The sequence below is a fragment of the Triturus cristatus genome, chromosome 8 (genome assembly GCF_964204655.1).
Source record: "Triturus cristatus chromosome 8, aTriCri1.1, whole genome shotgun sequence".
In the NCBI taxonomy this organism is placed as follows: Eukaryota; Metazoa; Chordata; class Amphibia; order Caudata; family Salamandridae; genus Triturus; species Triturus cristatus.
In genome coordinates, this window is record NC_140591.1 from 33,313,652 (window position 1) to 33,338,681 (window position 25,030).

A 25,030-nucleotide genomic window follows, 5' to 3' on the forward strand; every position below is an offset into this window, starting at 1 on the left:
TGCCAAAAAGCTTCAAACTGAGGTGCACAGCCTTGCATTCAAGATTGCAGCATTTCCTTTTCATTTCATTTTCATTTCCACTAATTTGCATCTAAAACATTCGTTTAAGATTTGATATTGTATTTGGATATCATGATTTGTTTGATGCACCAGCTTCATTCATACAGCAGTGATATCCTGGGATCTAGTTTCTATTAGGGACTCGATTTCGTTATTGAGCATTGATCCTGTTATTTACATTGACAGAACAATTCTGTGTCAAAGTCCTTTGAGCTGTTTAACTGGATAGGTTTATGAGCGAAGAGTGTAACTGGTGTATGGAGTAGGAACAAATAATCACTTCTAAAGGAATATACAGTGAGAGAATCCTGGTACCTGATGGCCAAAGGTACCTGTACAGTGGCAGCATTAAGGCAGGTGTATGGGGCTGATATTTGCCCCCAAAGGACAATACAAAAGGGGGCTGTGCTGTGGATTGGCAGTAAAAGTCAACATTATTGGATGTGTGGTCATGTGAGCACCCACATCTAACAGAGTGCTATACCAAACATTAAACATAGGCTATGGGGGCTGTTATCCTTTTTTGCTAATATTCACAGCTGTTGCACCAGATCAGATTTGTAGCAGGACAGTTATGTGGGGCCTATTAAAAAACAAACATCCATGGTCTGCCCTGCCATCTTAAGGTTGAATGTGCTCCTACATTGTGAAGAGAAACTATGCTCACTTAATATTTGAACATTAAATTATATGGATAAAAAAAAAAACAACTCACTCCCTATTCAACATGACGTCAAAAGCGGAGGGGTTCATGCATGATTGATAATATTATGGTGTTAGTGAATATGGCTGAAAATGCTTTGACACTTCTGGAAAAAAAGATGTATTTAGGTAGACTATACTAGACCTTTTCACCAGGTCATTACAAACTAACTGTGGCAAAAGATACCATTTGGAGAATCAATTCTTGGCTACTCTTTTTCATACAGATATTTCACATAAATACTTGATGAACGTTTAATGCGAGATTGATAAATGAAAAAGCTGAAAAGTATAAAACAGATAAGGGATTAAAACAAGGAGGTTTTTTGCCTGCCTCTCTTCAATTTGCACATGGCCAATATGGCCAATATTGAATTCAAATTGTTATCCAGCAAAACCTGAATGAGTACAGATGTCATTTCTGTGTATTTTGAAACTTTGGTTTGGATGTGCTAATATCCTATTGGGCTGCAAAGACTGTCAGCAAATTTGGAAGTGTTTATCTTGGTTAAATTCAAAATAGGGTATTGAAATATTTCATAACTAAATAATAAATATGCACTATTTTTCTGAATTTGTTTAACATTAAGGGGCCGATTATGATGCAGCCCTGAAAGTCTCTGACCGACTTTCGGAGCCTTCCGGGCTGCATCGTAATTGGCCCCTCTGTTTACTTGTCAGAAACTAAACTGGCCAGTTATTCCGGTTGGCTTCCGACGGGCTCAAGGAGTCCGTCTGAAAGTTGGAACTGGCACGTAATCCTAAAGTGCGGGCCTTTCCGCCCTTGGGATTACCGTGCACAGTTTCTGATATGGTTTCCATGCTGGCCTGTCCAACATGGAAACCATGTTGGAAAATGTGTTTGGGGGTCCCAGCAGGCCCCCTTGTGTGTGCAGCCTCTGGTTGGGGACAGAGTGGGCATGTATGGTGCCCCCCTGTTGATCCCTGCACCTTGTGGCAGGCTCCTGCAGGTGCCTGCCACGGAATGCAGGGATGAACAACACCTCCCATTTCTCGAAGGAAACTTGTGTTGGGGCCGGTTTACAGCGGTAACACGAGCTCCCATTAAGAAATGGGAGTATGCGACTGAATATAGTGTTTGTTCACATTGAAATTAGCTGGTTGGTCCCATAACCGAGATGTTGGGCAGACTCAAGGCCACCCGACATCGTAATAGGGCCCTAAATGTTTTAATTATATGCTTTACAATTTTATATAACCTAATTTAATTAAACATTATTTACTAACAGGTATTATTTAATTCCCTATATCCAATATTTTCTAAGGGACGGTGTTGCAGTACCAGTGGTTGGTCATGTATGGCTTATAATCAAAAAGTAATAAAAATACAAAAAAATATAAATTATACAAAAGTGTAAGTTTCCTTTGTGAATCATGCCCCATGTGTCAATTATGCAGTCTCTCTCTGAAATTACAAGCAAATGCTTCAGGCAGACTGCAGGGCATAATTTAAAAAAAAATGTTTTTAAATCCTGAGGATGTTAGAGGCAATACGGTTTCATGAAGAATTTGTTCGAGGTATGCTTAGTTCCCTTTTTCAATATATTTACTGATAGACTAAAGAATGATTACAAATAATGTTACAGTTAACTTTAAGGAATACATTGCCATTTTATAAGTACTCTAAATTAAACATCGTTTAGTTTGTATACAGAGGCCCCTTTAGGGATTTTATAAATACAGAACATTTTATAGATTTAAGTTTGTAAATATGCGATTGTTATGCCTTGTCTAAATTCCTGTTTAACGTTTTGTCTAAATGTAATAAAGATAGCTAGAAATTGTGCACAAATCCTTCCTGAAAAATGTATTGCTCAAATGATGGGACTGGTAAGATTCATGGGGGACTCTTTATTGCAGGAACTTTCCTGCATCATACTTGAGTCCTTCTGAGTCTGCCCTATTATTCATTCAAGGCCATCCAATCTTACTCTTCTCCTCCTCACCAGAATTATGGGCCTGATTATGCGTTGGGCGGGAACACGCTACCAAGCATCCCGATCGCCGCATTATGACATCACTGCGGAGCTGGTGATGTGTGGGCGGTACAGCCACGGCAGCGGCATAACTTACTTGAACTCAACAATCACTTTACTAGAATTCCAATACTGAAATCGGCAAAACATGTTTATTTAAAATATGCTTTATTTGGTTTTTAGAAGATGAATCACAGATATGAGAAAATCAAAGAAAACATTAGTACTTGAAAAACAACAGTTATGAAAAAGTGAACACTCATCGTGTTACAAGAAATTCAATCAGATTTTTTAATTTACACCTGTGCTGGAAAAATATAAGGAAAAATGGAACACATAGCTGGCATACACCTAGATATGTACTTTTACGAGAATTGACAGTAAACAAAGCTCATAAGAGCTGGATGAATGATTGATTGGGGCCTCTTACTTGTATGTTTTGTAGTACAAAGCTTATAAGTGAAATATTGGGCATTTTTTACCAAAGGCAAATGATTAATAGCACTTTTATTTCTTATGCTTATTTCCTCTTGCAAGAACGGCCTTGGCGAGCTCTTCCAGTATTTTGTTTCTATTCTTCTGCACATTTAGTTTGGATACCTTCAGAAGATCTTCTACGTTATCTTTGCCATACGAAGCTTTGAATGTTGAAAATGTGTCTCTGTACTTCTGTATTTCACCTATGAATGTACATCAGAAAACATCAATATTTGCATCATCTCCCCAGTGCTGGGAGTGGTTCAAACAGTCAGAATGATTAGAATACAGGTATTAGTAGGCACAGTCTTGGTCCTGTGCAGCAGAGACATGAATCAGACAGGGGCTGTTGCAGCAAAGTAAACATGCAGCTGAAGCTGAGAAGATACTTATTTTATTTCAAGCCAATACCATTAAAATAGGATTTCATAATCACCAAACATATCAAATAAATTGTCTTCCGTTTCCTGGCATTGTGTTAGGTGTAATGCTAAGAAATATTTCATTGAGAGTAGGCAGTCTTATTGGCATGATTGCTGCAGTAATCCATGATTCAAAAGAGGGATTTAATAAGGATTGACACCAGTATTTCCTCAGCCAGAAACCTGATTTTATCAGCAAAGCCACTAACAATTAAGTGTCCAATGAAACCCTCATCCTTGCATTCTTCCTTCACTCTGTCTGTTCACCCCACAGTTCCTCAAAGTGTCTGCCTGTGTACTGTCTGACTGTGACTGTCTGTGCTCTCCAGGTCTGTTTGCTGACTGTCAGCCTCTGTGTTATCTTCCGGATACAGATACCTGGTCCTCCCTGACATTAGGCAATAGTCAAACACATTTTGTAAGGCTCTGCTAGGCCCCGATTCCTCACGTGGATTGCCTCCTTCGTTTTTACCACCTTCCTACACCCTTTCTTTCCTTTCATCTAATGTAGTCTAGTTCCTCTCTTGTTTCTGATTTGTCCACTTCCTACTTCAGGTCAGCAACTGACTGACACTCGGCTTTCGAAAAGAAAATCCAACCAAATTAGTCCTTCCTCATTCCCTATCTCATCTATCTGCCTTTTTGCTTTTCTGTCACATCTACATTTTTAAGATGATCTTGAAGCAACCCAAAGTGCTATACAAGCAACATACATAACATTACACATACCTCTTAGTCTGTGTAGGGATATATCAGACTTTTTACACGGACCCTTCTTTTTTTTAAATAAATCTGTTTATTGAGTTTGAATGCACAAACAGACAAATAACAAAATAGTAATATAGAAGTCAATCAGTCCCTCCCCACGTCACAACAGTACCTTTGCCACCATAATACGGCCCAGTTGGCATCTCCATAAACATCTGCATACCGCGGTTTGTCCTAGGGTGATCTCCCAGCCGCATAAAAAGGTGAGGCATACCTCATTCTAAGTCATATACCGCCTCCTGCCATGGCCTCCGCACTTTCTCAAATTCCTTTGCACAAGCTTGGTAGACCAACTTCTCTACTATCATGCACCAGTTCAGTCCTTCACTTTTGGGGTAAAGCTGCCTCCCCCAGTATCTGATTATGACTCTCCGGGCCACCATCGATGCAGCATTGCAAAAATAACAGTACATACCTGTCCAGGGTGAGTTCCCCCCAAATTCCAATCATCACTAGGCTGGGTGCTATGTGCAGTGTAAAATCAATAACCTGGGATATCTTACCGCTGCTCTTTACCCAATAGACTATGATAGCGGTGCAGTTCAACAGTATGTGAAGGAGAGTTCCTTTCTGCTGAAGCCCCTTTAGGTTCAGGTCATCACCAGTTTTACATATCATGAATAAGCACGTCCTCGGGAAGTATGTATGCCCAAGAAGTATTTGTTTTTAGCTGTATCGCCTAGAAACCTGCCTGTGTAGCTAGCTCCCTAGGATATCGGCATGCCTATTTCCATGCATCATCCTCCAAGACACCTAGGTCTCATTCTCATTTGCTCCTAAGTGTATGGAGGGGAGTAGGCTATTGGCCTGGACAGTGGTGTAGATTTAGGATCCAGTGGTGTTTCCTCTGCCCCCTCGCGCAGTAAGGCCCAATATCGCTAATGTCTGTGTTGCACATGCAGGTAATGGAGGAATGGCCTGCTGTCAGCTCAAGTTGTTGCTGAAACTCCACAACTGGGATCATACCACCATCACTGTAGATATCCCACAGCGTTGAAATCTCAATAAGGTCCCACTTTCCATGACCCTCCACTGTCCTCAATCCTTTCAAACTTCTCGGAACCTCAGAGTGGCATTTCTAACATCACTTTTCCCTTCCATGCCAGAAGGGTCATTGCATGTTGCCAGATCCTAACCACCACAGCTGTTGGGTCAGCAAGGAGATTGTCATGACATCCGGTAGAGGTGGGCCAGGGAACCCCCAGGGTTCATCGGTCTCCTGTATGCTAAAAAGAAGAGGTCCTGCTGTGTCATGAAAGGTCCAGTCATTCACCACCAGCAACTGGGCTGCCCGGTAATATATTTGCAGGTTGGGGTGGCTACCCTTCCTGTCATATGTTTTCCTGTTGAGGGAAACCAGGGCTATTCTGGACGCTCCTCTTTACCAGGCTCATTGTTGCCTCCACGTCCTGAAGAAATGGTCGGGTATTTCAAATTGAGTGTTTTGGTGAATGTACAGGATCTTGGGTTAGTAAATCATTTTATACAGTGCAGCCCAATCTGCCATGGACAGGGGCAGTTTTCACCAGTTTTTCACCTCTCTCCTTTATTCATTCAATTTATCCTCCAGATTTACCCAGAAAAATAATTAGCGATACGCAGTTATGTATATGCCCTAGTATTTGAGACTCCTCGTCTCCCACTGCAAGGGACAAACCCAGTAGCTAAGCAGCCCAAGTCAGTCAGCGGGCAGGTTGAAGAATTACTCCAATTAATAAGTATTCAAGTATTCTGTCAAATCTACCAAACACCTCGAGGATCCGAAGAACTCACAGGACCGATCTTGCTGGGTCCAACAGGTACAGGAGGGTGTCATCTGCATAAAGCGAAATCTGTCCTCCCAATTTGGGTCCCACTTCAGGCCACAAATCAGCGCATCCCCCCTTATCCATGTCGCCAAAGCGAAAATTGAGGGAATACAAGGGGCACCCCTGCCTTGAACTTCATCCCAGCCTAAATACTTTCAAAAGTGCCTTTGACTCTGATGTTAGAGAGGGGCTCCCTATGCAGCAACTTGATCCATTCAAGACAAGAACAGGCTAACGCTCATATTCTGCAGTATGCCAAATAGGTACTACCACTCCACTGAGTCAAATTATTCAAATGCACTCTTTCTTCAATATAGGTGTAATCACAAACATAGTGCTTGTGAAAGGGTGAACGTGCAAGTGAGGCATGTGAAATGGTGACAGACAGCGCTGAAGGCGTGATTAAAAATGGTACATACGTTATAACGAGCAGTGAGGCCACAATTAATTTGAAACATGTTATGAGCTAAAGAAGCCATACAAGGTTCTCACAGCTTCTTTGGCCCAAATTATGTTTCACAAGCACTATGGGGCCCATTAGGATGCCAGCCACCCTAACGGTGCTGGGACCGGCCGCCAGTGGAGTGGTGGTCCCGCACTGGCAATTAGGATGCCACTGCCACGGTGGCATCCCGCATATATTACATTGTGGTGGGCGGTGCTGTAAGCAGCACCCGCCACAATGCAATATATGCATGTTGTGCATTGGCATGCACAACGTGACAGGCACCGCGTGGTGCCAGCCATCTTGTGCATGCCAATGTTCGGGGGGAATCATGGGTACCCCCCAAGTGAAGCCCCCACCCCTCAGGGGGCCCGCAACAGGCCCCCAAAGAGAACTCTGCATGCTTTTCCATGGCTGAGTCTCCGCCATGGAAAGGCATTGTAAATACCACATCATAATATGGATGGCGGTGCGTGCAAGGCACCGCCACCATATTATGGGCCTTTCTGCCCGGTAGGCAATTGTGACGATTGCCTACCAGCGGAAAAGCAGCAGACGGTCTTTCCGTCCGCTGCGGTACCCCCCGCCATGCTAATGTGACAAAGGGTAAAAGGCCGTCCGGCGGGGTGTTTTGGCGGGCGGATCTCGACCACCGGTTGGGTGGTGGCGATCCGCCCACCATGCTAATAGGCCCCTATGTGTGCACCTTTGTGATTACACCTATATCGAAGAAAGAGTATTGCTGTCTGAAATTATTGCCTTTCCACTACAACATATAATACAGAACATGATATTAAATCGTGGTGTATCTCTTTTTTTTGTCTTCCTCATGTATTTGTTTACATTTGATTAATTGTCTTTCAAATATAACCTGTTGAGATATTGTTGTTTGTTATTACATTGCCAGGGTCTCAACTGGGTAACGGGATTCCTCCTGCTGTATTTCCTCCTAATCAACCATAGTGTCCACTACTTGGATTAGTCAGTCCTCCAGCACCTTTGCCAAAACTTGTGTCTCCACATTGAGGAGTGAAATTTGGTCTATAAGGTCCACACTCCTAAGGAGTTATTCCTTCTTTGTGGATTAGAACAATGTTGGTTCAATGTAGGGCATTGGACTGTATGCCCCGTTCCCTAGCTTCACAGTATATGTCCATAGGGGGCCTACTATGCGTGATTTCATTATTTGAAAGCACTCTGAGGGGACACTGTTTAGATGCAGGGACATCCTGCCCCTTATCTTGGCCAGTGCCTCCCAAGATTTCTATCTCAGATATCTCCCCCTCCAAGGACTGTCTTGCATTGTCCTCAAGTCGAGGAACTAGGATATCCCTGATGAATCCACGCATGTCATCCCAGGTGTCCCAAGTCATGTTTGATATACTTGACCAAGGTAATCTGCAAACGTCTGTGCAATGTTGCCTAGTGTGCCAGCCATACCCCACCCCCTCTCGAAACCTTATAGATCTTCATTTGACCCACCTCGTTCAGGACAGGGCACACGCTAATATCTTCCTGGCCATGTTGCCTGCTTTATAGAGCTTACTCTGTGTGCTCCAATAATGTTTACTGGCCTCACACTTAACCAAGGTTCTTTATTTGTAACGTAGGGTCCCCACATGATGTGCCAACTCTGTGGATGGGCTCGCCACATATTCTGAATCAGTCACTCCTTTAAGTCCTTGCAATCCCTCTCTTTTTACCTCTTTTTTCCTGCTAGGTATGCAATCAAGTGTACTCTCAGAACCGCTTTGTAGGCTTCCCACATGGTAATGTGGGATGTCACTGTCCCAGTTTTGTCTTGAAAATGTAATTTGGTGGCTTGTTGTAATGAGTTTCCAGGGACCAAATCCCCATCCTGCTCTCAGCAGAGTACAGGGCTGAGGCTACAGAAGAGTGGTCTGAAATGCCTAGGGGCAAATACTCAGTGTATTAGAATGCTCTGCTGCTTTCTCGCTGTGTCAACAAATAGTCCAGATGTGATAGAGAGTACATCGCGTTGGAGGTAAATGAGTATTGTCTTTCCCCAGGGTGTTCTTCTCTTCATAGATCAACCAGTCCCACCACCTCCAGAAAGTCATAAAGGAGGGCATCTACTCTGGGCTGAGTCAGACCTGGTCACCCTGTTGAGGTCCACTTCCAGGGTTAGGTTTAGCAAGCCCTCCCTTATCACAAGGGCTTAGGGCACCTCTGTTAACCATTCTCCCAGTTTCACCAATCTACCAGCTTGCAGGCCTACCACCAGGCATCTGTTGTTCCAGTAGCCACTAATCGCAGCATAGCCTCTTTGTGGATCCACCCAGGTACAGGTAACTTGTAGCAGCAAAAATTTACATGCCAGAATCCCCACCCCTCTTCAGCCACCGTAAATTCTGGGCGAGACAGTAGCGACCCTGTGTGAGGAATCTACACCTATTACCTGTTAAATGTGTCTCCTTTAAGACCAAATCTGGGTAATTTTGGTTTAAGTATTTGAACACTATATCACTTTTCAGCCTGTGCCCCAGTCTACTTACTTTCCAGGAGCAGATTTTGAGTGCTTGCCCTCCCAGGTCATATTGTATTATTGTACCTGCCATATTGGGTGTGATATTATTCCACTATGTGGCTGTGGCACTCAGTGCAGCAATGGGCTATATGAAAATAGTATAGAAGATAAGACAAGTTGGATCCCCAGCCCCTTTCAGGTCCCAGTCATTTCTCTCTTCCTATTTCCTGTCCCTTTACAAAGATGATTATTCTTTCAATCTTTATAGCTTTTATTCACAATTTACTCTCTTCTATTAATTCCTTTCTTCTTTTCTTGAGGCATGTCAACAACTGGAGGATATAAAGGGGATAATAAGATAAGAACATGTCATTGAGTAATTTTATGTATGTAGGTCCGAGCATCTAACTTGTAATTTCATGTAGCAGCAACTATAATGCTTTAAAATTGGCTGATAGGGGCCCATAAGTGGTGAAATGGAAATAGTAAGTTGGATGACACTAATGAACTGTTGTTGCATGGTCTTGGTAATAGATTTGGAATGGTTATGAATTTGTACAGTGTTTGTATATTGAATATGGTATCATCAGGTGGATTTCATTGAAACAATTTGCTAATTAAATTCTGTATAATGGTTTTAGTAATGGATCTGTAATAGATTCGAGTTTATACAATTTTTTAAATATTAATATTGCATTACTAGGTGGATTTCATTAACATAATATAATTATTTTCAGAGGGTTTTTGTAAGTAAAATAATTTTAAATTATATGTATTGTCTATATTTTGTAGCCCTGAAGAAGACTCTAGGAAGAGACGAAACGCGTTGGCTACATTTGATGAATAAAATATGACAAAAGAACAATATGAATAAAGAACTATGAAGAAAGATTTTTTCTAAAGTAATTTGAATGCAGTCTGTGCATTATTTGATTTTAAGCTCTTCGGAATGTACAATTTTTTTTAAATAAAAGAACGGATAGTGGGTGCTGATCATTTTGTTACAATAATCAGGATAAATGTTCACGCTCACCCCCTCCAGTGATCATAGGACACTTGCCCATGCCACCTATAGTGTGCTGCCCCTGCCTCTGAATTTCAGCAGTCTGGCTACAATCACCCATTGTGGTTTCCCAGACAAAGCCGTTATCCGGGAACTCTGTAGGTGTGTTAAACTGTGAACTATTTTGAGGTTTTACCCCCCCAGGACTAGAGCAAACAGTCACTCCCTGAGAAACACTTCAATGACTAAGCCTTCCGTCTTTTCTGAGACTCCATCCACCCAGACACTATTGCATCATGAGTATCCCTCCATGTCATCGAGCTTCCCCTTCAATGCTGACACTTCTTGCTCCTGTTTGAGTAGGTGAACATTGCTGTGTGCTACAACGGTATTAAGCTGAGTGACCACATATTCCGTCCCTAACAACCTTTCGGCCAATTTCTTGTGATCAGCCCAAAGGAGACCCACATCCTGGGCCACAGTATCTATCTTGATTGCCAGGGCTGATTTTGTGTCTTTTATGGCAGCCAAAATCGACTCCATATGGACCTTCAGTCCCCGAGTTCTAGACCCCAGTGGTGCAAGAATGCTGACCTCCATGGGAGGACACCACCGGGGAGGGTTACCTGGGGGGGGGGGGGGTCTTCATCTTGACGATTGCTTCACCTTATGCATCTCCACCCAAAATGTTGGCTCCAGTGGACCTCCTCCGCCCCAAGGGGAGGAAAAAACAGGTCTACCTCCAAGAGCGCAGCTACCACACCTCACCCAAGGCCCTCCACTGCCCCTGCAAACAATGCCTTCTAATGAGCCAGATACCCAGCACCCTCGTTAGCACAGGCCAGGGGCAGCTCAGACCCCGAGCAAGACTACTGCCTTGCCCCCCAGGCACAGGAGCACCAAAACTGCCCCCACCAACCCCGTACCCACTGGTGTGGCACTCAGCAGATCTCCCCTATCAAGCCTCTGTGGTCCTCCTCCATCCAGGTCCAGGGGCTTGGCACAGTGCCCCGAATTCACTGTTTCAATACCCCCAGTACTGGGAGAGGTGTCCAGGTCTCTCTCATGGGTGAGGCGCTCTTCTCCAGTGCCATTTGGGCCTCCACCTTTGAGCCCAGGGGTCCCTATCACTGCATCCCTGGTCTGTTGCCCAACCTTACACCAGTGTGTGTGGAGCTGGGGGGCCCTTCCACGAGCTGGAAAGTTCTCTCACTGTACTCTGTGTGAGTCCTTGCGAAGCCCACACCCTAATGCCACCACTGATCTACTTCTGCCCTTTTCTCAGCCCTGCGTGTCTGCCTAGCTGCTTCTCCATCCTCACAGCCGACTATGCAGAGATAACTTGCAGAAGTAGAAGGGGACCCATGAGGCCACCCACCAGTCCTTTGTATGGTGATCCACGTCAGCGCTGCCTTCAGTGTCAGGTGGTCCTCCCACTAACGGGGATCTCCGGCTCCTTTAGCTCCTGGGACTGCGGGAGCCAGTATTTCGGAGCAAGCCAGTTGGTTGCATGCAGACTTTCTGTGATTCTGACCGTGTCTCACTCCCCCACTTGTTAACCAAAGCACTACCCCTGCCTTAGCCTCCATTTCGGCCCATTGAGGGCCCAGGGAACCAGGATATCAGCCTCCAAGGGACGTGTGTGCCAGAGCTCTGTGACACACTCCTTTGGAGTACCCAACTCTGTGTGCCTCCATGGGCACCTTTTTGATGGCCATTTCATATGGGAGACTGAAGATGTTTCCTCGCTGTATCTGCATAAAGGCTTAGTATGTCAAACCCTGACTACTTACATGTGCAGTTTCAAATTTCAATTCTGTCTAGGCAGACTAAGCTTTTATTCCTTCTGAAGTGACTGAATTCAGTGTCAATAGATTGGGTAGTACCATATTTACAGCAATAAGAAGTGGCAGAGGAGCAGCATCAAGCACTATATAAAACACATTGTACCCTAAGCCAAAGTGTGCATGGATGCGTTGTATCTGTGTGTGCACTGTACAAAAGACAATAATATGTCATGAGAGATGACTCTTGTACTATAAAGATACTCTCACCAAACTCACAGGCTGCAAGCACACATACATTTAAAAAGAATATGGGTGGGTGAGGAATAGTTGGATTCTTCCATAAAAATACTGTTTATTAGATTCATTCCTCAGACTTCACCAGAACCATTTGTACTGATTAACAGATTCATTTCTCAGTTCAATTGTATTCATACATATAACTCTATCAATCCCAGCACTGGTAGAGTTATAACTATCCTGCTAAACATGGAGGATTTTCATGTTTTATAGGTATGTGTCCTAGCCCTCCATTAAGCCCTGAAAATATTTTGCCTCTATTCCTTTCATTCTGGACCAGAACCCATGCTGAATTAGCTACTGTTGGTTTACTTCTGTTTGCAAATATTTCTATTTATTTATGTATAAAAAATTATTTTAAAGTACCACATTTTGTCCCACTGGAACTTTGGAGCACTGATCTGGTGTGTAGAAACAGATAAAGAAGAGAGTAAGATCGAAAGCAACCAAAATAAGCAGCAGGTCATAAGAGTTCAGCAGGAAGGAGCAAGGGCTGTTGTGCAACATTCTTTGATTAAAGACCCTGGTGAAAGATATCAGTCAAATGATCTCCATAATGGTTTAGTTTTGAGGAATTTCCTAAATCAAATGCAGTTATCTGGTACTCTGATATGCAGATCTATGGCATTTGGAAACTTGCAACCTGAGGATTACCACTGTTTTCAAGCGACATCAAGGTATTGGGTTAATGGATACTGATAGTTTGGCATGTAGTAAGATACAAGGGCAATTAGCGCAGATACGTTACGTTATATTATGCTACATAACGTTACGTTATGTTATGTTATTTTACGTTATGAGGAATTGTATTGTGCATTTATCACCCGTGTGGGTATCCAGGCACTATAGCAGATGTGTGGGCCGATGGGAGCTGCTGGTTGAACAGCCAGGCGTTCACTTTCTTGCAGAAAGCGAGTAGAGATAGGGAGGTCATGATGTGATGGGGAAGGTTGTTCCAGGTTTTGGCAGTGACGTAGGAAAGAGCGTCCTCCTCTTTTACTTCTGAAGATGTGAGGTATCTGTGCGAGGCAGAATGTGGCTAAGCACAGTTTCCTAGTTGGACGGTGGAAGGTAAGGCAGTGCTTAAGGTGGCAAGTCGGGCATTGGTGAGGGCTTTGTAGGCATAGATGAGCAATTTGATTTGGCAGCGCCTCTGGATGGGTAGGCAGTGTAGTTCTTTGAGCTGGGACACAGTGTGTGCTCTGCAGGGGATGTCTAGGGTGAGTCTGGTGGTGGCATTCTGGGTAGTCTGGAGTCTGTGTGAGTTGGTTTGAGATACCGGTGCAGAGTGCCTGAAATTCAGGACTTTATATAACTAGATATGATAGCCCTCTATTCCTGTAGGCATTCTGAATAATGCAAAGTATCTTGAGTTTCATCCTGGACTCCACAGGAGTTAGAGCAATACATTATGTAGCTGAATTTAGGTAACTGACTTTATGCAAGTTCAGAAAAAAATTGACAGCCTGTTTTTTGAGTCTCTGTAGTCTGTCTAGAAATGTATTTGTGATCCATGTACACATCACATTACAGTAGTCTTATCACCACATAAACAGATATCATGTTAATTAAATCCAGGGAGATGTTTCTATGGCACAGAGAGTTACATATTGACACCCTCATGAAAAGCGTTGATTTGATGGCTGAATGAGAGGCTAGAGTTGAACATGATTCCCAGGTTCTTAACTTTCTGAGATCTGGTGGAAGTGGTCTAGATTCTGGATGTTCCATTGAAAGGGAGATAGGCAATGCCCAGATGTCGTAAAGTTATGATTTCTTTTCTGGTATGCTTAGAAGATAACTTTTCTTGACCATTATTAGTTGTGGTCTGTGTAATTGAAACTGTTACATTACCTACCACAGTCTTTTCTATACTAATGTATATTGTGTGTTGTTGGCATATGATAGGAACTGCTTCTGGTGTTCCAATACAAGAATGCACTTCAGTATCAGGATTTGCCGCATTGTTAGTCTCAGAGATGAGAAGGCTTGGATAAGTTTGCTAGCCTTCTTCGAGCAAGGTGAGGATCTCTACTCGGTTATCAAAAAAGGAGGATTCCAACTTCTTGAGCGTTCAAATCTGTACTGAAGTTCATGAAGAAGATGATTTTGTCCTAAATATCTATTCAACTATTCTGCCATTGCTCTCAAGAATTTGCTCTTTTCAATAAGGAAATAGAAATCAGTGGTAGTAGGCCTGTAAAAGAGGGTGTGCCATTGGTTTCTTAGGAGTGGAGCAGTGATTCAGTCTCTTTTTCATCCAGTGACTATGCCAGGATTCAGAGAGAAGTATATCATGATTGCATATGAGTAATTTATTATTGGGGTTATTAATAATTGATTCACAGATCGTTTGTTTCTTTATGTCATTATTTTATGTTACAAAAGTAGCATGTCCTCCGCATGTTGAGGGCTGCAGATGGGGTGCTTCTTAATTGCTTCTGAACTAGACATTTCCTATTAGATATTGAAAATGTCAATATCATCAGGGAATCATAAGAGCTTTTGGTATATATTCTTTATTGCTTTCCATTTGGCTTTTTGGTAGCCTCTCCTCTCTCCAAAATGCTTCAGAATGAGATGTACATCCTTGGCATTCCAGATTACAGGATTGGACTAGTTTGAAGCTAAACCATTTGTTTAAGGTTTAGATATTCTATTCGGATATCTTAACTTCTTTGTTGCACCAGCTTGTTTAATACAACAATTGCAGATTCAAGGTCGTTATTGAATATTGTTCCTGTTCTTTACATTTACTGTAAAATTCTGTTTCAAGGTCCTTTGAGGTATTTAACTGTATAGGTTTATGAGTGAAGAGTGTAATTGGTGTAAGGAGTATGAACAAATAATCAACTAAAAGGAGTATACAGTGAGAGAATCCTGATCCTTGGTGGCTAAACGCACCAGTAAAGTGGCAGCAGAAACAAAGTGGGCCATACTGGAAGAGTAATGGGAATTCCACATTAGAACAGGTGTCTGGGACCGATGAATGCCTTCAATGAAAATACAAAATTGGCCTGTGCCAGGAATTTTGTTAATTGGTAGTAAAAGTCAACAACATTGGACATGTGATCATCAGAGCACACAGGCCTAGCAGAGTACTCCACAAAACATTAACCTTTGGCTACCAGGGATATTATCCAGTTGCCAATATTCACAGCTGTAGCGCCCAGATTTTTGGCAGAACAGTTACAAGGAGCATATTCAAAACAAACATCCATGGTCTACCCTGCCATCTTTTGTTTATATGTGCTTGTACATTGTGAGGTGAAACTATGCTCACTTTATATTTGAAACTTTAATGAGATTGATAAAAACAATACTTCACTCCCCATTCATTACGTAGGCAATAGAGGGGGTGTATTAGTGAATATGTCTAGAAATGCCTTGAGAAGTTTGGAAATTAAGATGTATTGTTATTGGTAGACTATACAACATCATTTCACCAGATCAATACACAGTACCCTCCACAAAACTCATGAGAAGACTCCAGAAGGTACAAAACTCAGGGGCCAGACTGATCCTCAGCCTGCCCAGACAGACCCACATCACCCAACTCGTAAGGAACCCCCACTGGCTCCCGGCCCATAAAAGATGCCAATTCAAGTTACTGACACATGCCTACAGATCCCTTCATGACCAAGGACCAGCATACAAGAACCACCCCTTGATCTTCCACCAAACATCCTAAAACCTATGCTCTTCCTCCCTCGCGCAGACACCGCACATCCACCGTAGCCGCAGCAGAGGCTGCTCCTTCTGCCACGTCACCACCAATCGCTGAAACGCCTTCTCCCTCAATCAATAAATCAATAAATCAGGGTTGGTAAAGCACAACTATTCACCCTTGAGGGTCTCAAGGCACTGAGGAGGGGTGGCTCCATTGAGTGCTGGGGTCATCCAACGAGCCGGGTCTTGAGGTCCTTCCTGAACTGGGACAGTGTGGGGCTTGCCGTAAGTGAAGGGGGATGTTGTTCCAGGCCTTGGCTGTGAGGTAGGAGGACATTCTTCCCGTTCTAGTCCTGTAGATGCGTGGGGCGGTGGCTAGAGAGAGGTTGGCTGATCTGAGGTGTCTTTTGGGTGCGTGGAAGGAGAGGCGGTTGTTCAGGTATGTTGGTCCGGTGTTGTGCAGGGCCTTGTATGTGTGGCTGAGGAGCTTGAAGGTCATTTTTCTTTCAAGTGCGAGCCTGTGGAGATCGCAGAGGAGTTGGGTGATGTGGCTGTGACTGGGGATGTCAGGGATCAGTCTGGCTGCAGCCTTCTGTATGGTCTGTACGGTCTGGAGTTTGCAAAGGAGTTTTTTGTTGATTCCGGCATAGAACGCGTTGGGGGGATTTCCTAGGGCAGTGAGCCACCAGGAATCGTCCCATGTGGAGGAGGTGGAGCCCAGGATAAGGACTTCTATCGCCTCTGAGTTGAGTTTCAGGCAGCTGTTTTTCATCCAGGTGGCAACAGCTTTCATCCCTTCTTGGAAGTTGTGTTTGGTGATGTTGGGTTTGTTGGTGAGAGAGAAGATAAGCTGGGTGTGGTCAGTGTAAGTGATGATGTTGAGCTCGTGGTCCCTTAGAATGGTTGCGAGGGGGGCCATGTAGACGTTGAAGAGGGTGGGGCTGAGGGGGGAGCCCTGGGGCACTCCACAGTTGGTCGATGCCTGTTCCGAATGGTAGGGCGGGAGTCTAACTCGCTGGGTTCTGACAGTGAAGCATGAGCATATCCAGTAGAGGGCCTTGTCGCGGATGCTGGCGTCGTGGAGTCTTGTGGCTAGGGTGAGGTGTGAGACTATGTTGAAAGCAGCTGAGAGGTCCAGGATGATGAGGGCTGCCATTTCGCCCCAGTCGAGGAGGGAGCGGATGTTGTTAGTGGTGGTGAGTAGGGCTGTCTCGTTGCTGTGGTTGCTGCGGAATCCAGATTGGGAGATGTCTAGGACGTTATTAGCATCAATGATGTTTGCTAGCTGGGCCTTTTCGATGACTTTGGCTGCGAATGGAAGCACAGGGATGGGCCTGAAGATTTTGAGGTTCGTCATGTCGGGTCGACAGGGGATTTCTTCAGGAGGGGGTTGACCTCGGCGTGTTACCAATCATCAAGGAAGTTGATCATCTGATGTAGTTTGGGTACGATGGCTGTGGCGGGTCTGTGGAATATGTGGGGTGGACAGGGGTCTGAGGGTGCCCCAGAGTGGATGCTTTTCATGGTCCTCAATGTGTCTTCTGCCATGAGTGGGGTCCAATTGAGCTGTCTTTGTTGGACAGCATCGCTTGGAGGGGTTGCAGGAGCAATGTGGAGATCGTGGTTTTTGAAGTTGTCATAGATCATCTTGATCTTAAGGTGGAAGAAGATGCTGAGTCTGTTGCAGAGGTCTTGGAAGTGTGGGATGTCTGTTGTTTCACTGCAGGGTTTGGCAAATTCCTTGATGACGGAGAAGAGTTTTTTGATATTTTGGACGTTGGTGAGGATTCTGCCCTGGATGGATTTCTTCCTTCAGAATTTGATCAGATGATGGTGTGAGGGTCCCCCTCCAACTCCGAACATCACCCTCACTGACAGACGTCAGGAAGATACCTGGCTGTACAACTAAGCCCAGCAACCCAGAACCTGGATACCCTCAGGGGTGATAAGCTGTTCTTTACAAATACCGATTGATTGATTGAATACGAACTACTGTGACAAAAGCTGACATTTTCAGGATCAATGATTGACTTCTCGTTCTCATACAGATATGGCACACAAATATTTATATGGAGGTGTAATGTAAGAGAGTATAAAACTGATGAAGGGTTAAAAGAAAAGGTGTTTTGGCCTGCAACTCTTCAATCTCTGTATTGCCAATCTTGAACACTTGAGGTGTACATTTGCCATTGCTGTGTATTTTGACAATTTGGTTCTGAAGGACCAAGAGACAATTGGTCTGCAAAGAGTATTAGCACATTTGGAAGTTTTTATGTTTGTGAAATTTGAAATAGGGTATTTAAATATTTTACAATTAAATGATAAATATGTACTATTGTTTATTTGTATTTATATGACTTTAAATGTATTTATTTATATTTTTATTGTTTTACACAATGTAATTCAATTTAGCATTATTTCAGATGGGGATTTATTTAATTCTCTACTGCCATTATTTTCTAAGGGATGGTGTTGCAGTACCAGTGGCTGGTCATGTGTTGTGCTGGACTCAATACTGTTTTTATTGGTTATAACTTACATTTGGATTTTGCGAATAAGCAAAAGGTAATCAAACTTACTCCAAAGTGTAAATTACACTAGAGTGTAAGTTACCTTTGTGACTTAAGTTCCACACGTAAATTATGCAGTCTCTGTCTGAAATTACTAACATATGCCCAGGCCTAAGTTCGAGGCAATACATGGTACATACATGGTAAATGGTTAGTGACATGTTTAGTACACTTTTTTTAGGACAGTTACTAAGAAACTAAAGAATAACTATACATTTTATTAAAATTAACTTTAACTAATTCATAGAAATTTGATGTGTTCTCCAAACATATTTTAGTTTATATACAGAGGTCCAATTAAGGATTTTATGGATAGTGAAGATATTATGGATTTAAGTTTTTAAATATGCTTCTCTCGTGCTTTTTCTAAATTCTGTTTAGGTTTTTACCTAAATGCCATAAAGATAATCAGAAAGTTAGCACCACATATTCAGCAGATCTAAGACCAACTTTTTTTCTTCATTGTTGGTTTTGGAACTCACTTTGTCATCTTTTGGCGAACACTTGATGGTGGGTGGTAACGGTACACCACACAATTTCTGAAAGTCGAAAAGTTCTGAGGTGGACCCTCCTACTACCCATCTTTTTTTTATGTAGTTAAGCCCAGAATGCTGTAAGGCCACTGGGGGGAGTTGTTACTCCTTTTTTAAGAAAAAATAAATAAACAATAAAGACACAAGTAAAGACAGAGATGTCCAATTAGATCGGATGCTGCATTTGGATACAAATATTTTCAATAATCTGTTTTCAATGGTAAATGAAGTATGCCATATGGAATGTGTAGATCAACACACTTTGGAAGAACTCCAATGCATCCATACTTTTTATCCGCTTTGCTGCAGGTCGGTTATTGGACCCATCACAAGTTAGAACCATGGTATGGTTATTAGGTATTGAGTAAGATCAATACAGTCATCTATGAATTTGGTTTTAAAAATGTAAGCTCTGTAGCTGATGATTTTTTTGTTTCAAATGTACAAGTGAAACTACAAATGAAAATGACAAGCAGATTAAGGTGGAAACTACTGTGCAATTAATAAATAAATAAGTGACCCCACCCCTTTTTTTTCATACCACTCTTTGCAACTAAAACATTTCATGTGGCGCTGAATAAAACAGAAATGCATACAAACGGAATGTAAACAAAAGTTGTCCTGCATTAATAACTGCTGACCTGCACAGTTCCCTGTGTTGAAAAGTGGGATGTGTAACACTGTAGGGGCATTGGGACCTTTGAAGACGTAGCATCCAGAGGGTTCCTTTTCTTCATTCTTGTTCACCTTGATATCTGGGAAGGGAATATTGTTGGCTTTGCAGTAGTCAGCAGTTCGTTTGAGGGTCTAAAATGACAAAATGAGACATTGCAGGTAATTTCAGTGAGATAGCAAGAAATATATAGGTGTGTTCTTAGTTGTTTGTTATGGCTTCTGACTAAGCAACAGTGATATCACCAACCCTAAAGAGGCTGAGGAAAAACATATATTTCTCAAGTTAAGGGATTGCTAACATTGATGATGGACTCTTTATTGCAAGAACATTTCTGCTTCACCTACCCACAGTATAGCCATACCTCAGTCATTCTCAGTCTGCCTCATTAACCACCCAAGCTCACCTGGTTTTCCTTTTGTTCTCCAGGTTACCAAAATAATATTCCTTTCCCTTTTCTTTCCCACCATAAACATGGCTTTGGATATCACTCCCAGTTCAGTTTTCCCCTGAACAAGGGGATCGCACCACAAGAACATCACTCTTAGCGACTTACTTGTGGTGCCACACCCTACTTCATATTTACAAAGCGGTATTAAGCAACATTTTTAAGCTTAAGGCCTCCTTGTAAATATGGTCCCTTCACACACATCACTTTGAGTGAAAGGGGCATGCAATGTGTGTTGCTGTGAGCATTTCACTGCAACACCCATTCCTTTTTTATGCTGCCCCAGATTTACAAGGATGTGTAAATCTGAGGCAATGCCAAAAACTAATACCATAATGCAGCAAGCTGCCCCTTCCTGCACATAAACAATCATTAAATAATTATAATTCGATACTTTTATATGTGCTGCATTCTGCAGAACACATAGAACACATAGAAGTAACAAACCTTCCAGCACATAAACAATCATTCCCTGCAACGCTGGCACCCTTGCACTACTGTGCAAGAGTGCCTGCCTTGGCACTGTGCAGCTAATTTTAGCACTAGCAATAGCGAAACACACTACTGCACCGTATCATTGTAAATGCGGCGCATCCATGCGTTTAGGCAGTCGAGCATGGCACTGCCAAATTTGGCACAGCTCTGAATGCTCTGAAATTTCCTTGTAAATATGCCCCTTAATGTTCAGAGGGAAACTGAACTGAGATTGTTTTACCTGAGCCAATCAACATCATTCTCTTTCTAACATTCTTTTATCATGCTTTAAACATAGGACGTATGATCATTTACTACTTCCATTCATTTGACAATCTAATTTGACCCCGTCTTTCTCTGGTGCAAACCAGAATGATGCCACACACCCTATCAACTTCATTGTCCTCTTCCATCTTGTTGGCCTAGGAGTTGCATGTTTCCCAGAGTTTGACCTACTCTGTGAGTACTATTGCACAAAGGGCCGCCCTGGACAGCCCAAGGGCAGGATGCAGTGCATGTAAAAAGTAGGGCATGTACTTTTAAGTTTTACATGACAAAGTACTGAAAAACTCTTTCAAGTTTATCTAGGATTGGTTGGTTAATTAAAACCTTTGCAACAGAAAACAATAATGAAACGTGATAAAACAATTTAAACAACAATGTCGCCATACATTATTTACAGGATTGAAAACATAAGTTCTCACTTTTAGTCCCATTGCGTAATATGCTGACCTCAAATTCAAATTCAAAAACAAAAACAGCTTTATTCGATTTTAAAAGCAAAACCATAAAAGCATACATATATAATAATTCATCTTTAACAAGAAACAATACAAATTATGCCGTAAAAAGATAACCTAATTCATGGAGATCCTAAATCTTATGATGGTTTTAAGAAACGTTGAAACAGAAAAAATGAGAAATTCATCATCCAACATTTGCAGTTTGACCAGCGCCACTCTGCATTGCCTCAGCCCTAATTTATTTAAAACGGGTCGGAGCAACCTTTTCCTTGGTTCTAAGTAATATTTACAAAAAAGGATACAATGGAGAGATGATTGAACAGAGACCTCATCACAGGGACAAGGAATAAGATCCTTTAGCCAACAGTTCATCTCGGGAAAGGTGACTAGTCTAAAAAAGGCATCTACCCTGAATCGGGTTAAAAGCATTCGGGAGTAACAGCTAGGGACAAGGTTCAAGTATGGCTGTATGCCTTGATTTTGGATAAGTAGATGGTTGGCCATAACAGAACTCTTAGATTTCTCTAGAAACCAGCGTTTCTCTGTTAGAAAGTGCAAGCAGGATTTCTTGAGTTTCTTTCTAGACAAGTCTGCCATGGTGTCTGGGGAATCAAAGAATTCCGGGTGACCCATCTCAGCAAAAAGGCGTTTAAGATATTTGAACCAGGAAATTTTTGAGGACCCATCTAAACCAAGACAGTCCCTGATAATGTCCCTATTCAAACCTGTCTCGGTTCCAGACCATACTTTGTGCCACAACAGAATGGGCTCTAAGTTGATAAGGTCTGAGATATAAGGTACACCCAACTCTTGATGGCAAACATAAGAGGAGGTAGACCCAGGCACTGCCAATAGGAAACGAAGGAAAGCATTCTGACAAATCTGAATGCTCGAGGCGTTCCCTATTCCCCAGATTCCTGCACCGTACAGTGCTGTAGATACACATTTGGCTCTATAAATATCTAACAGTACTGATACAGGACGGCCCCCTACCTTGTTAGAGAAATGTTTGACAGCCCCTATAGCTCGTGAAAAAGCTAATTTTCTTGATTCCCTTGCTGCTGTCCAAGTGCCCTTTTTATCGAAATTAATACCCAGATAGGAAAAAGTATTAACGGTCGTAAGTTTTATATTGGATAGAAAGGAATTGCAATTAAGGTTCTTCTTTTTTATGCAGCACATGTTAAAAGTTTTGCTGATATTGATCTTTAGGCCCCTATTGCCCATGTATTCTGAAAATTTGCTAATCGATCTTTGAAGACCGATTTGAGTCCGGGCCATTATTACAGCATCGTCTGCATATAAGAGGATGGGGATATGGGAGTTGCCAATTTTTGGATAATCCTGCTTATCTTCCAAGAGGTGAGATGCAGCTGAATTAATATATAAGTTAAACAAAAAAGGAGCTAAAATACAGCCTTGTCTCACACCCTTTCCTATAGGGAATTTGGAAGTGCACTCCCCCTTATCTCCAAAACGCACCCTTGCACCCGCATCTCGATATAGTTCTCTGATAAAAATTAGAAGGTTTGGGTCCACTCCCATGTCCTGCATAGTTAGCCAAAGTTTGTTATGATTAATGCAGTCAAAAGCCGAGCTTAAATCCACAAATGTGAGGAATAAGTTCTCGTTTTTTGCCTCGACATATTTGGCTACTAATAGAGCTAGGTTCAATCCTTGCTCAGTTGTTCCCAGACCTTCCCTAAAACCATATTGGAACTGGGAGAGAATACCTCTTTCGTCGGCCCATGTTTGCAATTTGTTGAGTATAACTCTCCCCGCGATCTTCATGAGTGAATCAAGTAAGGAGATCGGTCTATAACACTTCGGTGTGTTACGATCTCCTTTCTTGAAAATGGGCACCACGATGGCTTCCTGCCAAGTCCGCGGAAAACCCACTTTTGTAAAGCTGTTAAGAACATTGGTTAAAAGAGGAGCCCATAACTTATTGTTAGCCTTGTATATATCCACGGGTATTCCGTCCGGGCCCGGAACCTTTCCCGCTGGGCTCTTGTCAATGGCTATCAGTACTTCTTCTATGGAAAAGACAACGTTAATTGGATAGTACAATCTATCCTGAAATCTTAAATTTAGCCCCCCTTCTATGACTACCTGAGGGTCTTCTTGATAGAGCTCCCGAAAATAAGTCACCCAGGTCTCTTCAGTGATGGCTATTTCGATAGAATCTGATTCGTTATTGGTAAAGAAAGGAGCATTCACCGCTTTCCAAAAAGCAGTGTTGTTTTTGGATTGGCAGGCTTCCCGAAGGGTATGCCAAGCATCCTGTTTAATTTGTTTCTTCCTTTTTTTAACTGCCTGTTGATAGGCGAATCTAGCCGATCTTACTTCAGCCATTACCCTGGGATCTCGCTTTAGTTGGGTCATTAAATGGGCATGGGTCCTGCTACACTCTCTGTCAAACCATCTCTTGATTTTGTTAGCTCCGAGATGCAGGGGTTTTGTAAGTAAATTTCCAATTTCCTCAGTGATACTAAGGAAAGCATCGATCACTTTTGGGGAGTCGACGCTCTCAGTGAGGCAGGTGTTAAATTCCACTTCCTTGGAGCGAATTAAAGTGCCAAGGAAGGCCGCTGGTTCTACTTTGTCCCATTTGAAAGTATAACCATTCTATAGTTATATAGGTTCTGGACCATAGAATCAATGTTACTTTTGCCCTTCGGAATGGCAAGGGACATACTAAGGGGTAGATGATCACTCATTGCTACCTCGCATAATTCAAACATGCAAATATAGTGAGAGTAACGTTTAGATATTAGCAGGAAGTCAATGACTGATTTGCAGCCTCTACCTATAAAAGTGGGGTTAAACGGGACTAATGGGGAGCAGAGTTCATTTGCGAAGCCCAAATCCAGAGAGAAGAGTATGTCGTTTAAGTATTTTCCCAAAAGAGTATGGGAAAAATGTGCAGAAGGGGCGCCCTCCCTCTCCCCTAGATCACATATATTTTGGTCGCTAAATGGACATAAAGTATGATTGAAATCACCAAGCCAAATGACACAGGTATCAGAGGAGTCCTTATCATCCATATTTTTTTGAGTCTCGAGTAGTTCTTTAAGTGTCGAGGCCCATAAGTCTTTTGGGATGTTATTATAAAAATGTATCAAATCTATATGTAACTTGCCCCCAAGCGTTATATGCAGAATTTGATAAAATGCGGAAACTGGTGAAAAGGAGATTTTTATGTCTTTTAGGCAGTTGGAAACATAGGTGCATAGACCCCCTTTGTTTCTCCCTCTAGTGGTGTGTATTGCAGGCGTATGATAGGTACGATAGCCAGTCATGTGAATAGGATCAACTGTCCAACATTCCTGGAGACAAATTAGCGAGAACTTTTTTAAGAAGGTGATACAATTCGTGTCTCCTAGCCTAGAGGACAGGCCTGCAATGTTCCAAGACAAGAATGTAAGAGCAGGACATGTGTTGACCTCTAGCAGAGAGGGAAGAATGGTAATTTCACAGGGAACCACATTCTCAAGCGTTCCTCTGTTTAGTCGTGTGGGGAGGTTTAATGTCTCTACCATCGTGGTGTTAATAATGGTGGTTTCAGAGTTGTCCCTGGGGGAGGCTATCAATTGTGCTGGCTGTTGGTCAGACAATAATGTTGACGCATCCTCATTTAGAACCTTCCCTGCAGATTCAGAAGCA

General features: G+C 42.6%; 1 protein-coding gene across 1 annotated transcript in view; it reads right to left on the minus strand.

Annotated features, from left to right (window-relative positions):
• Window positions 1-2,910: 2,910 nt before the first annotated feature.
• Window positions 2,911-25,030, minus strand: part of LOC146799893 (cytosolic phospholipase A2 gamma-like) — a 335,231-nt gene continuing 313,111 nt past the window's right edge. Inside the window, exons 11-12 of the mRNA XM_085623690.1 lie at window positions 19,668-19,833; window positions 2,911-3,439 (exon numbers count right to left, since the gene is read on the minus strand). Of these exons, the coding sequence (XP_085479816.1) occupies window positions 3,267-3,439; window positions 19,668-19,833 (339 nt within the window). The 3' untranslated portion in view covers window positions 2,911-3,266. The remainder of the gene's footprint in view (window positions 3,440-19,667; window positions 19,834-25,030) is intronic.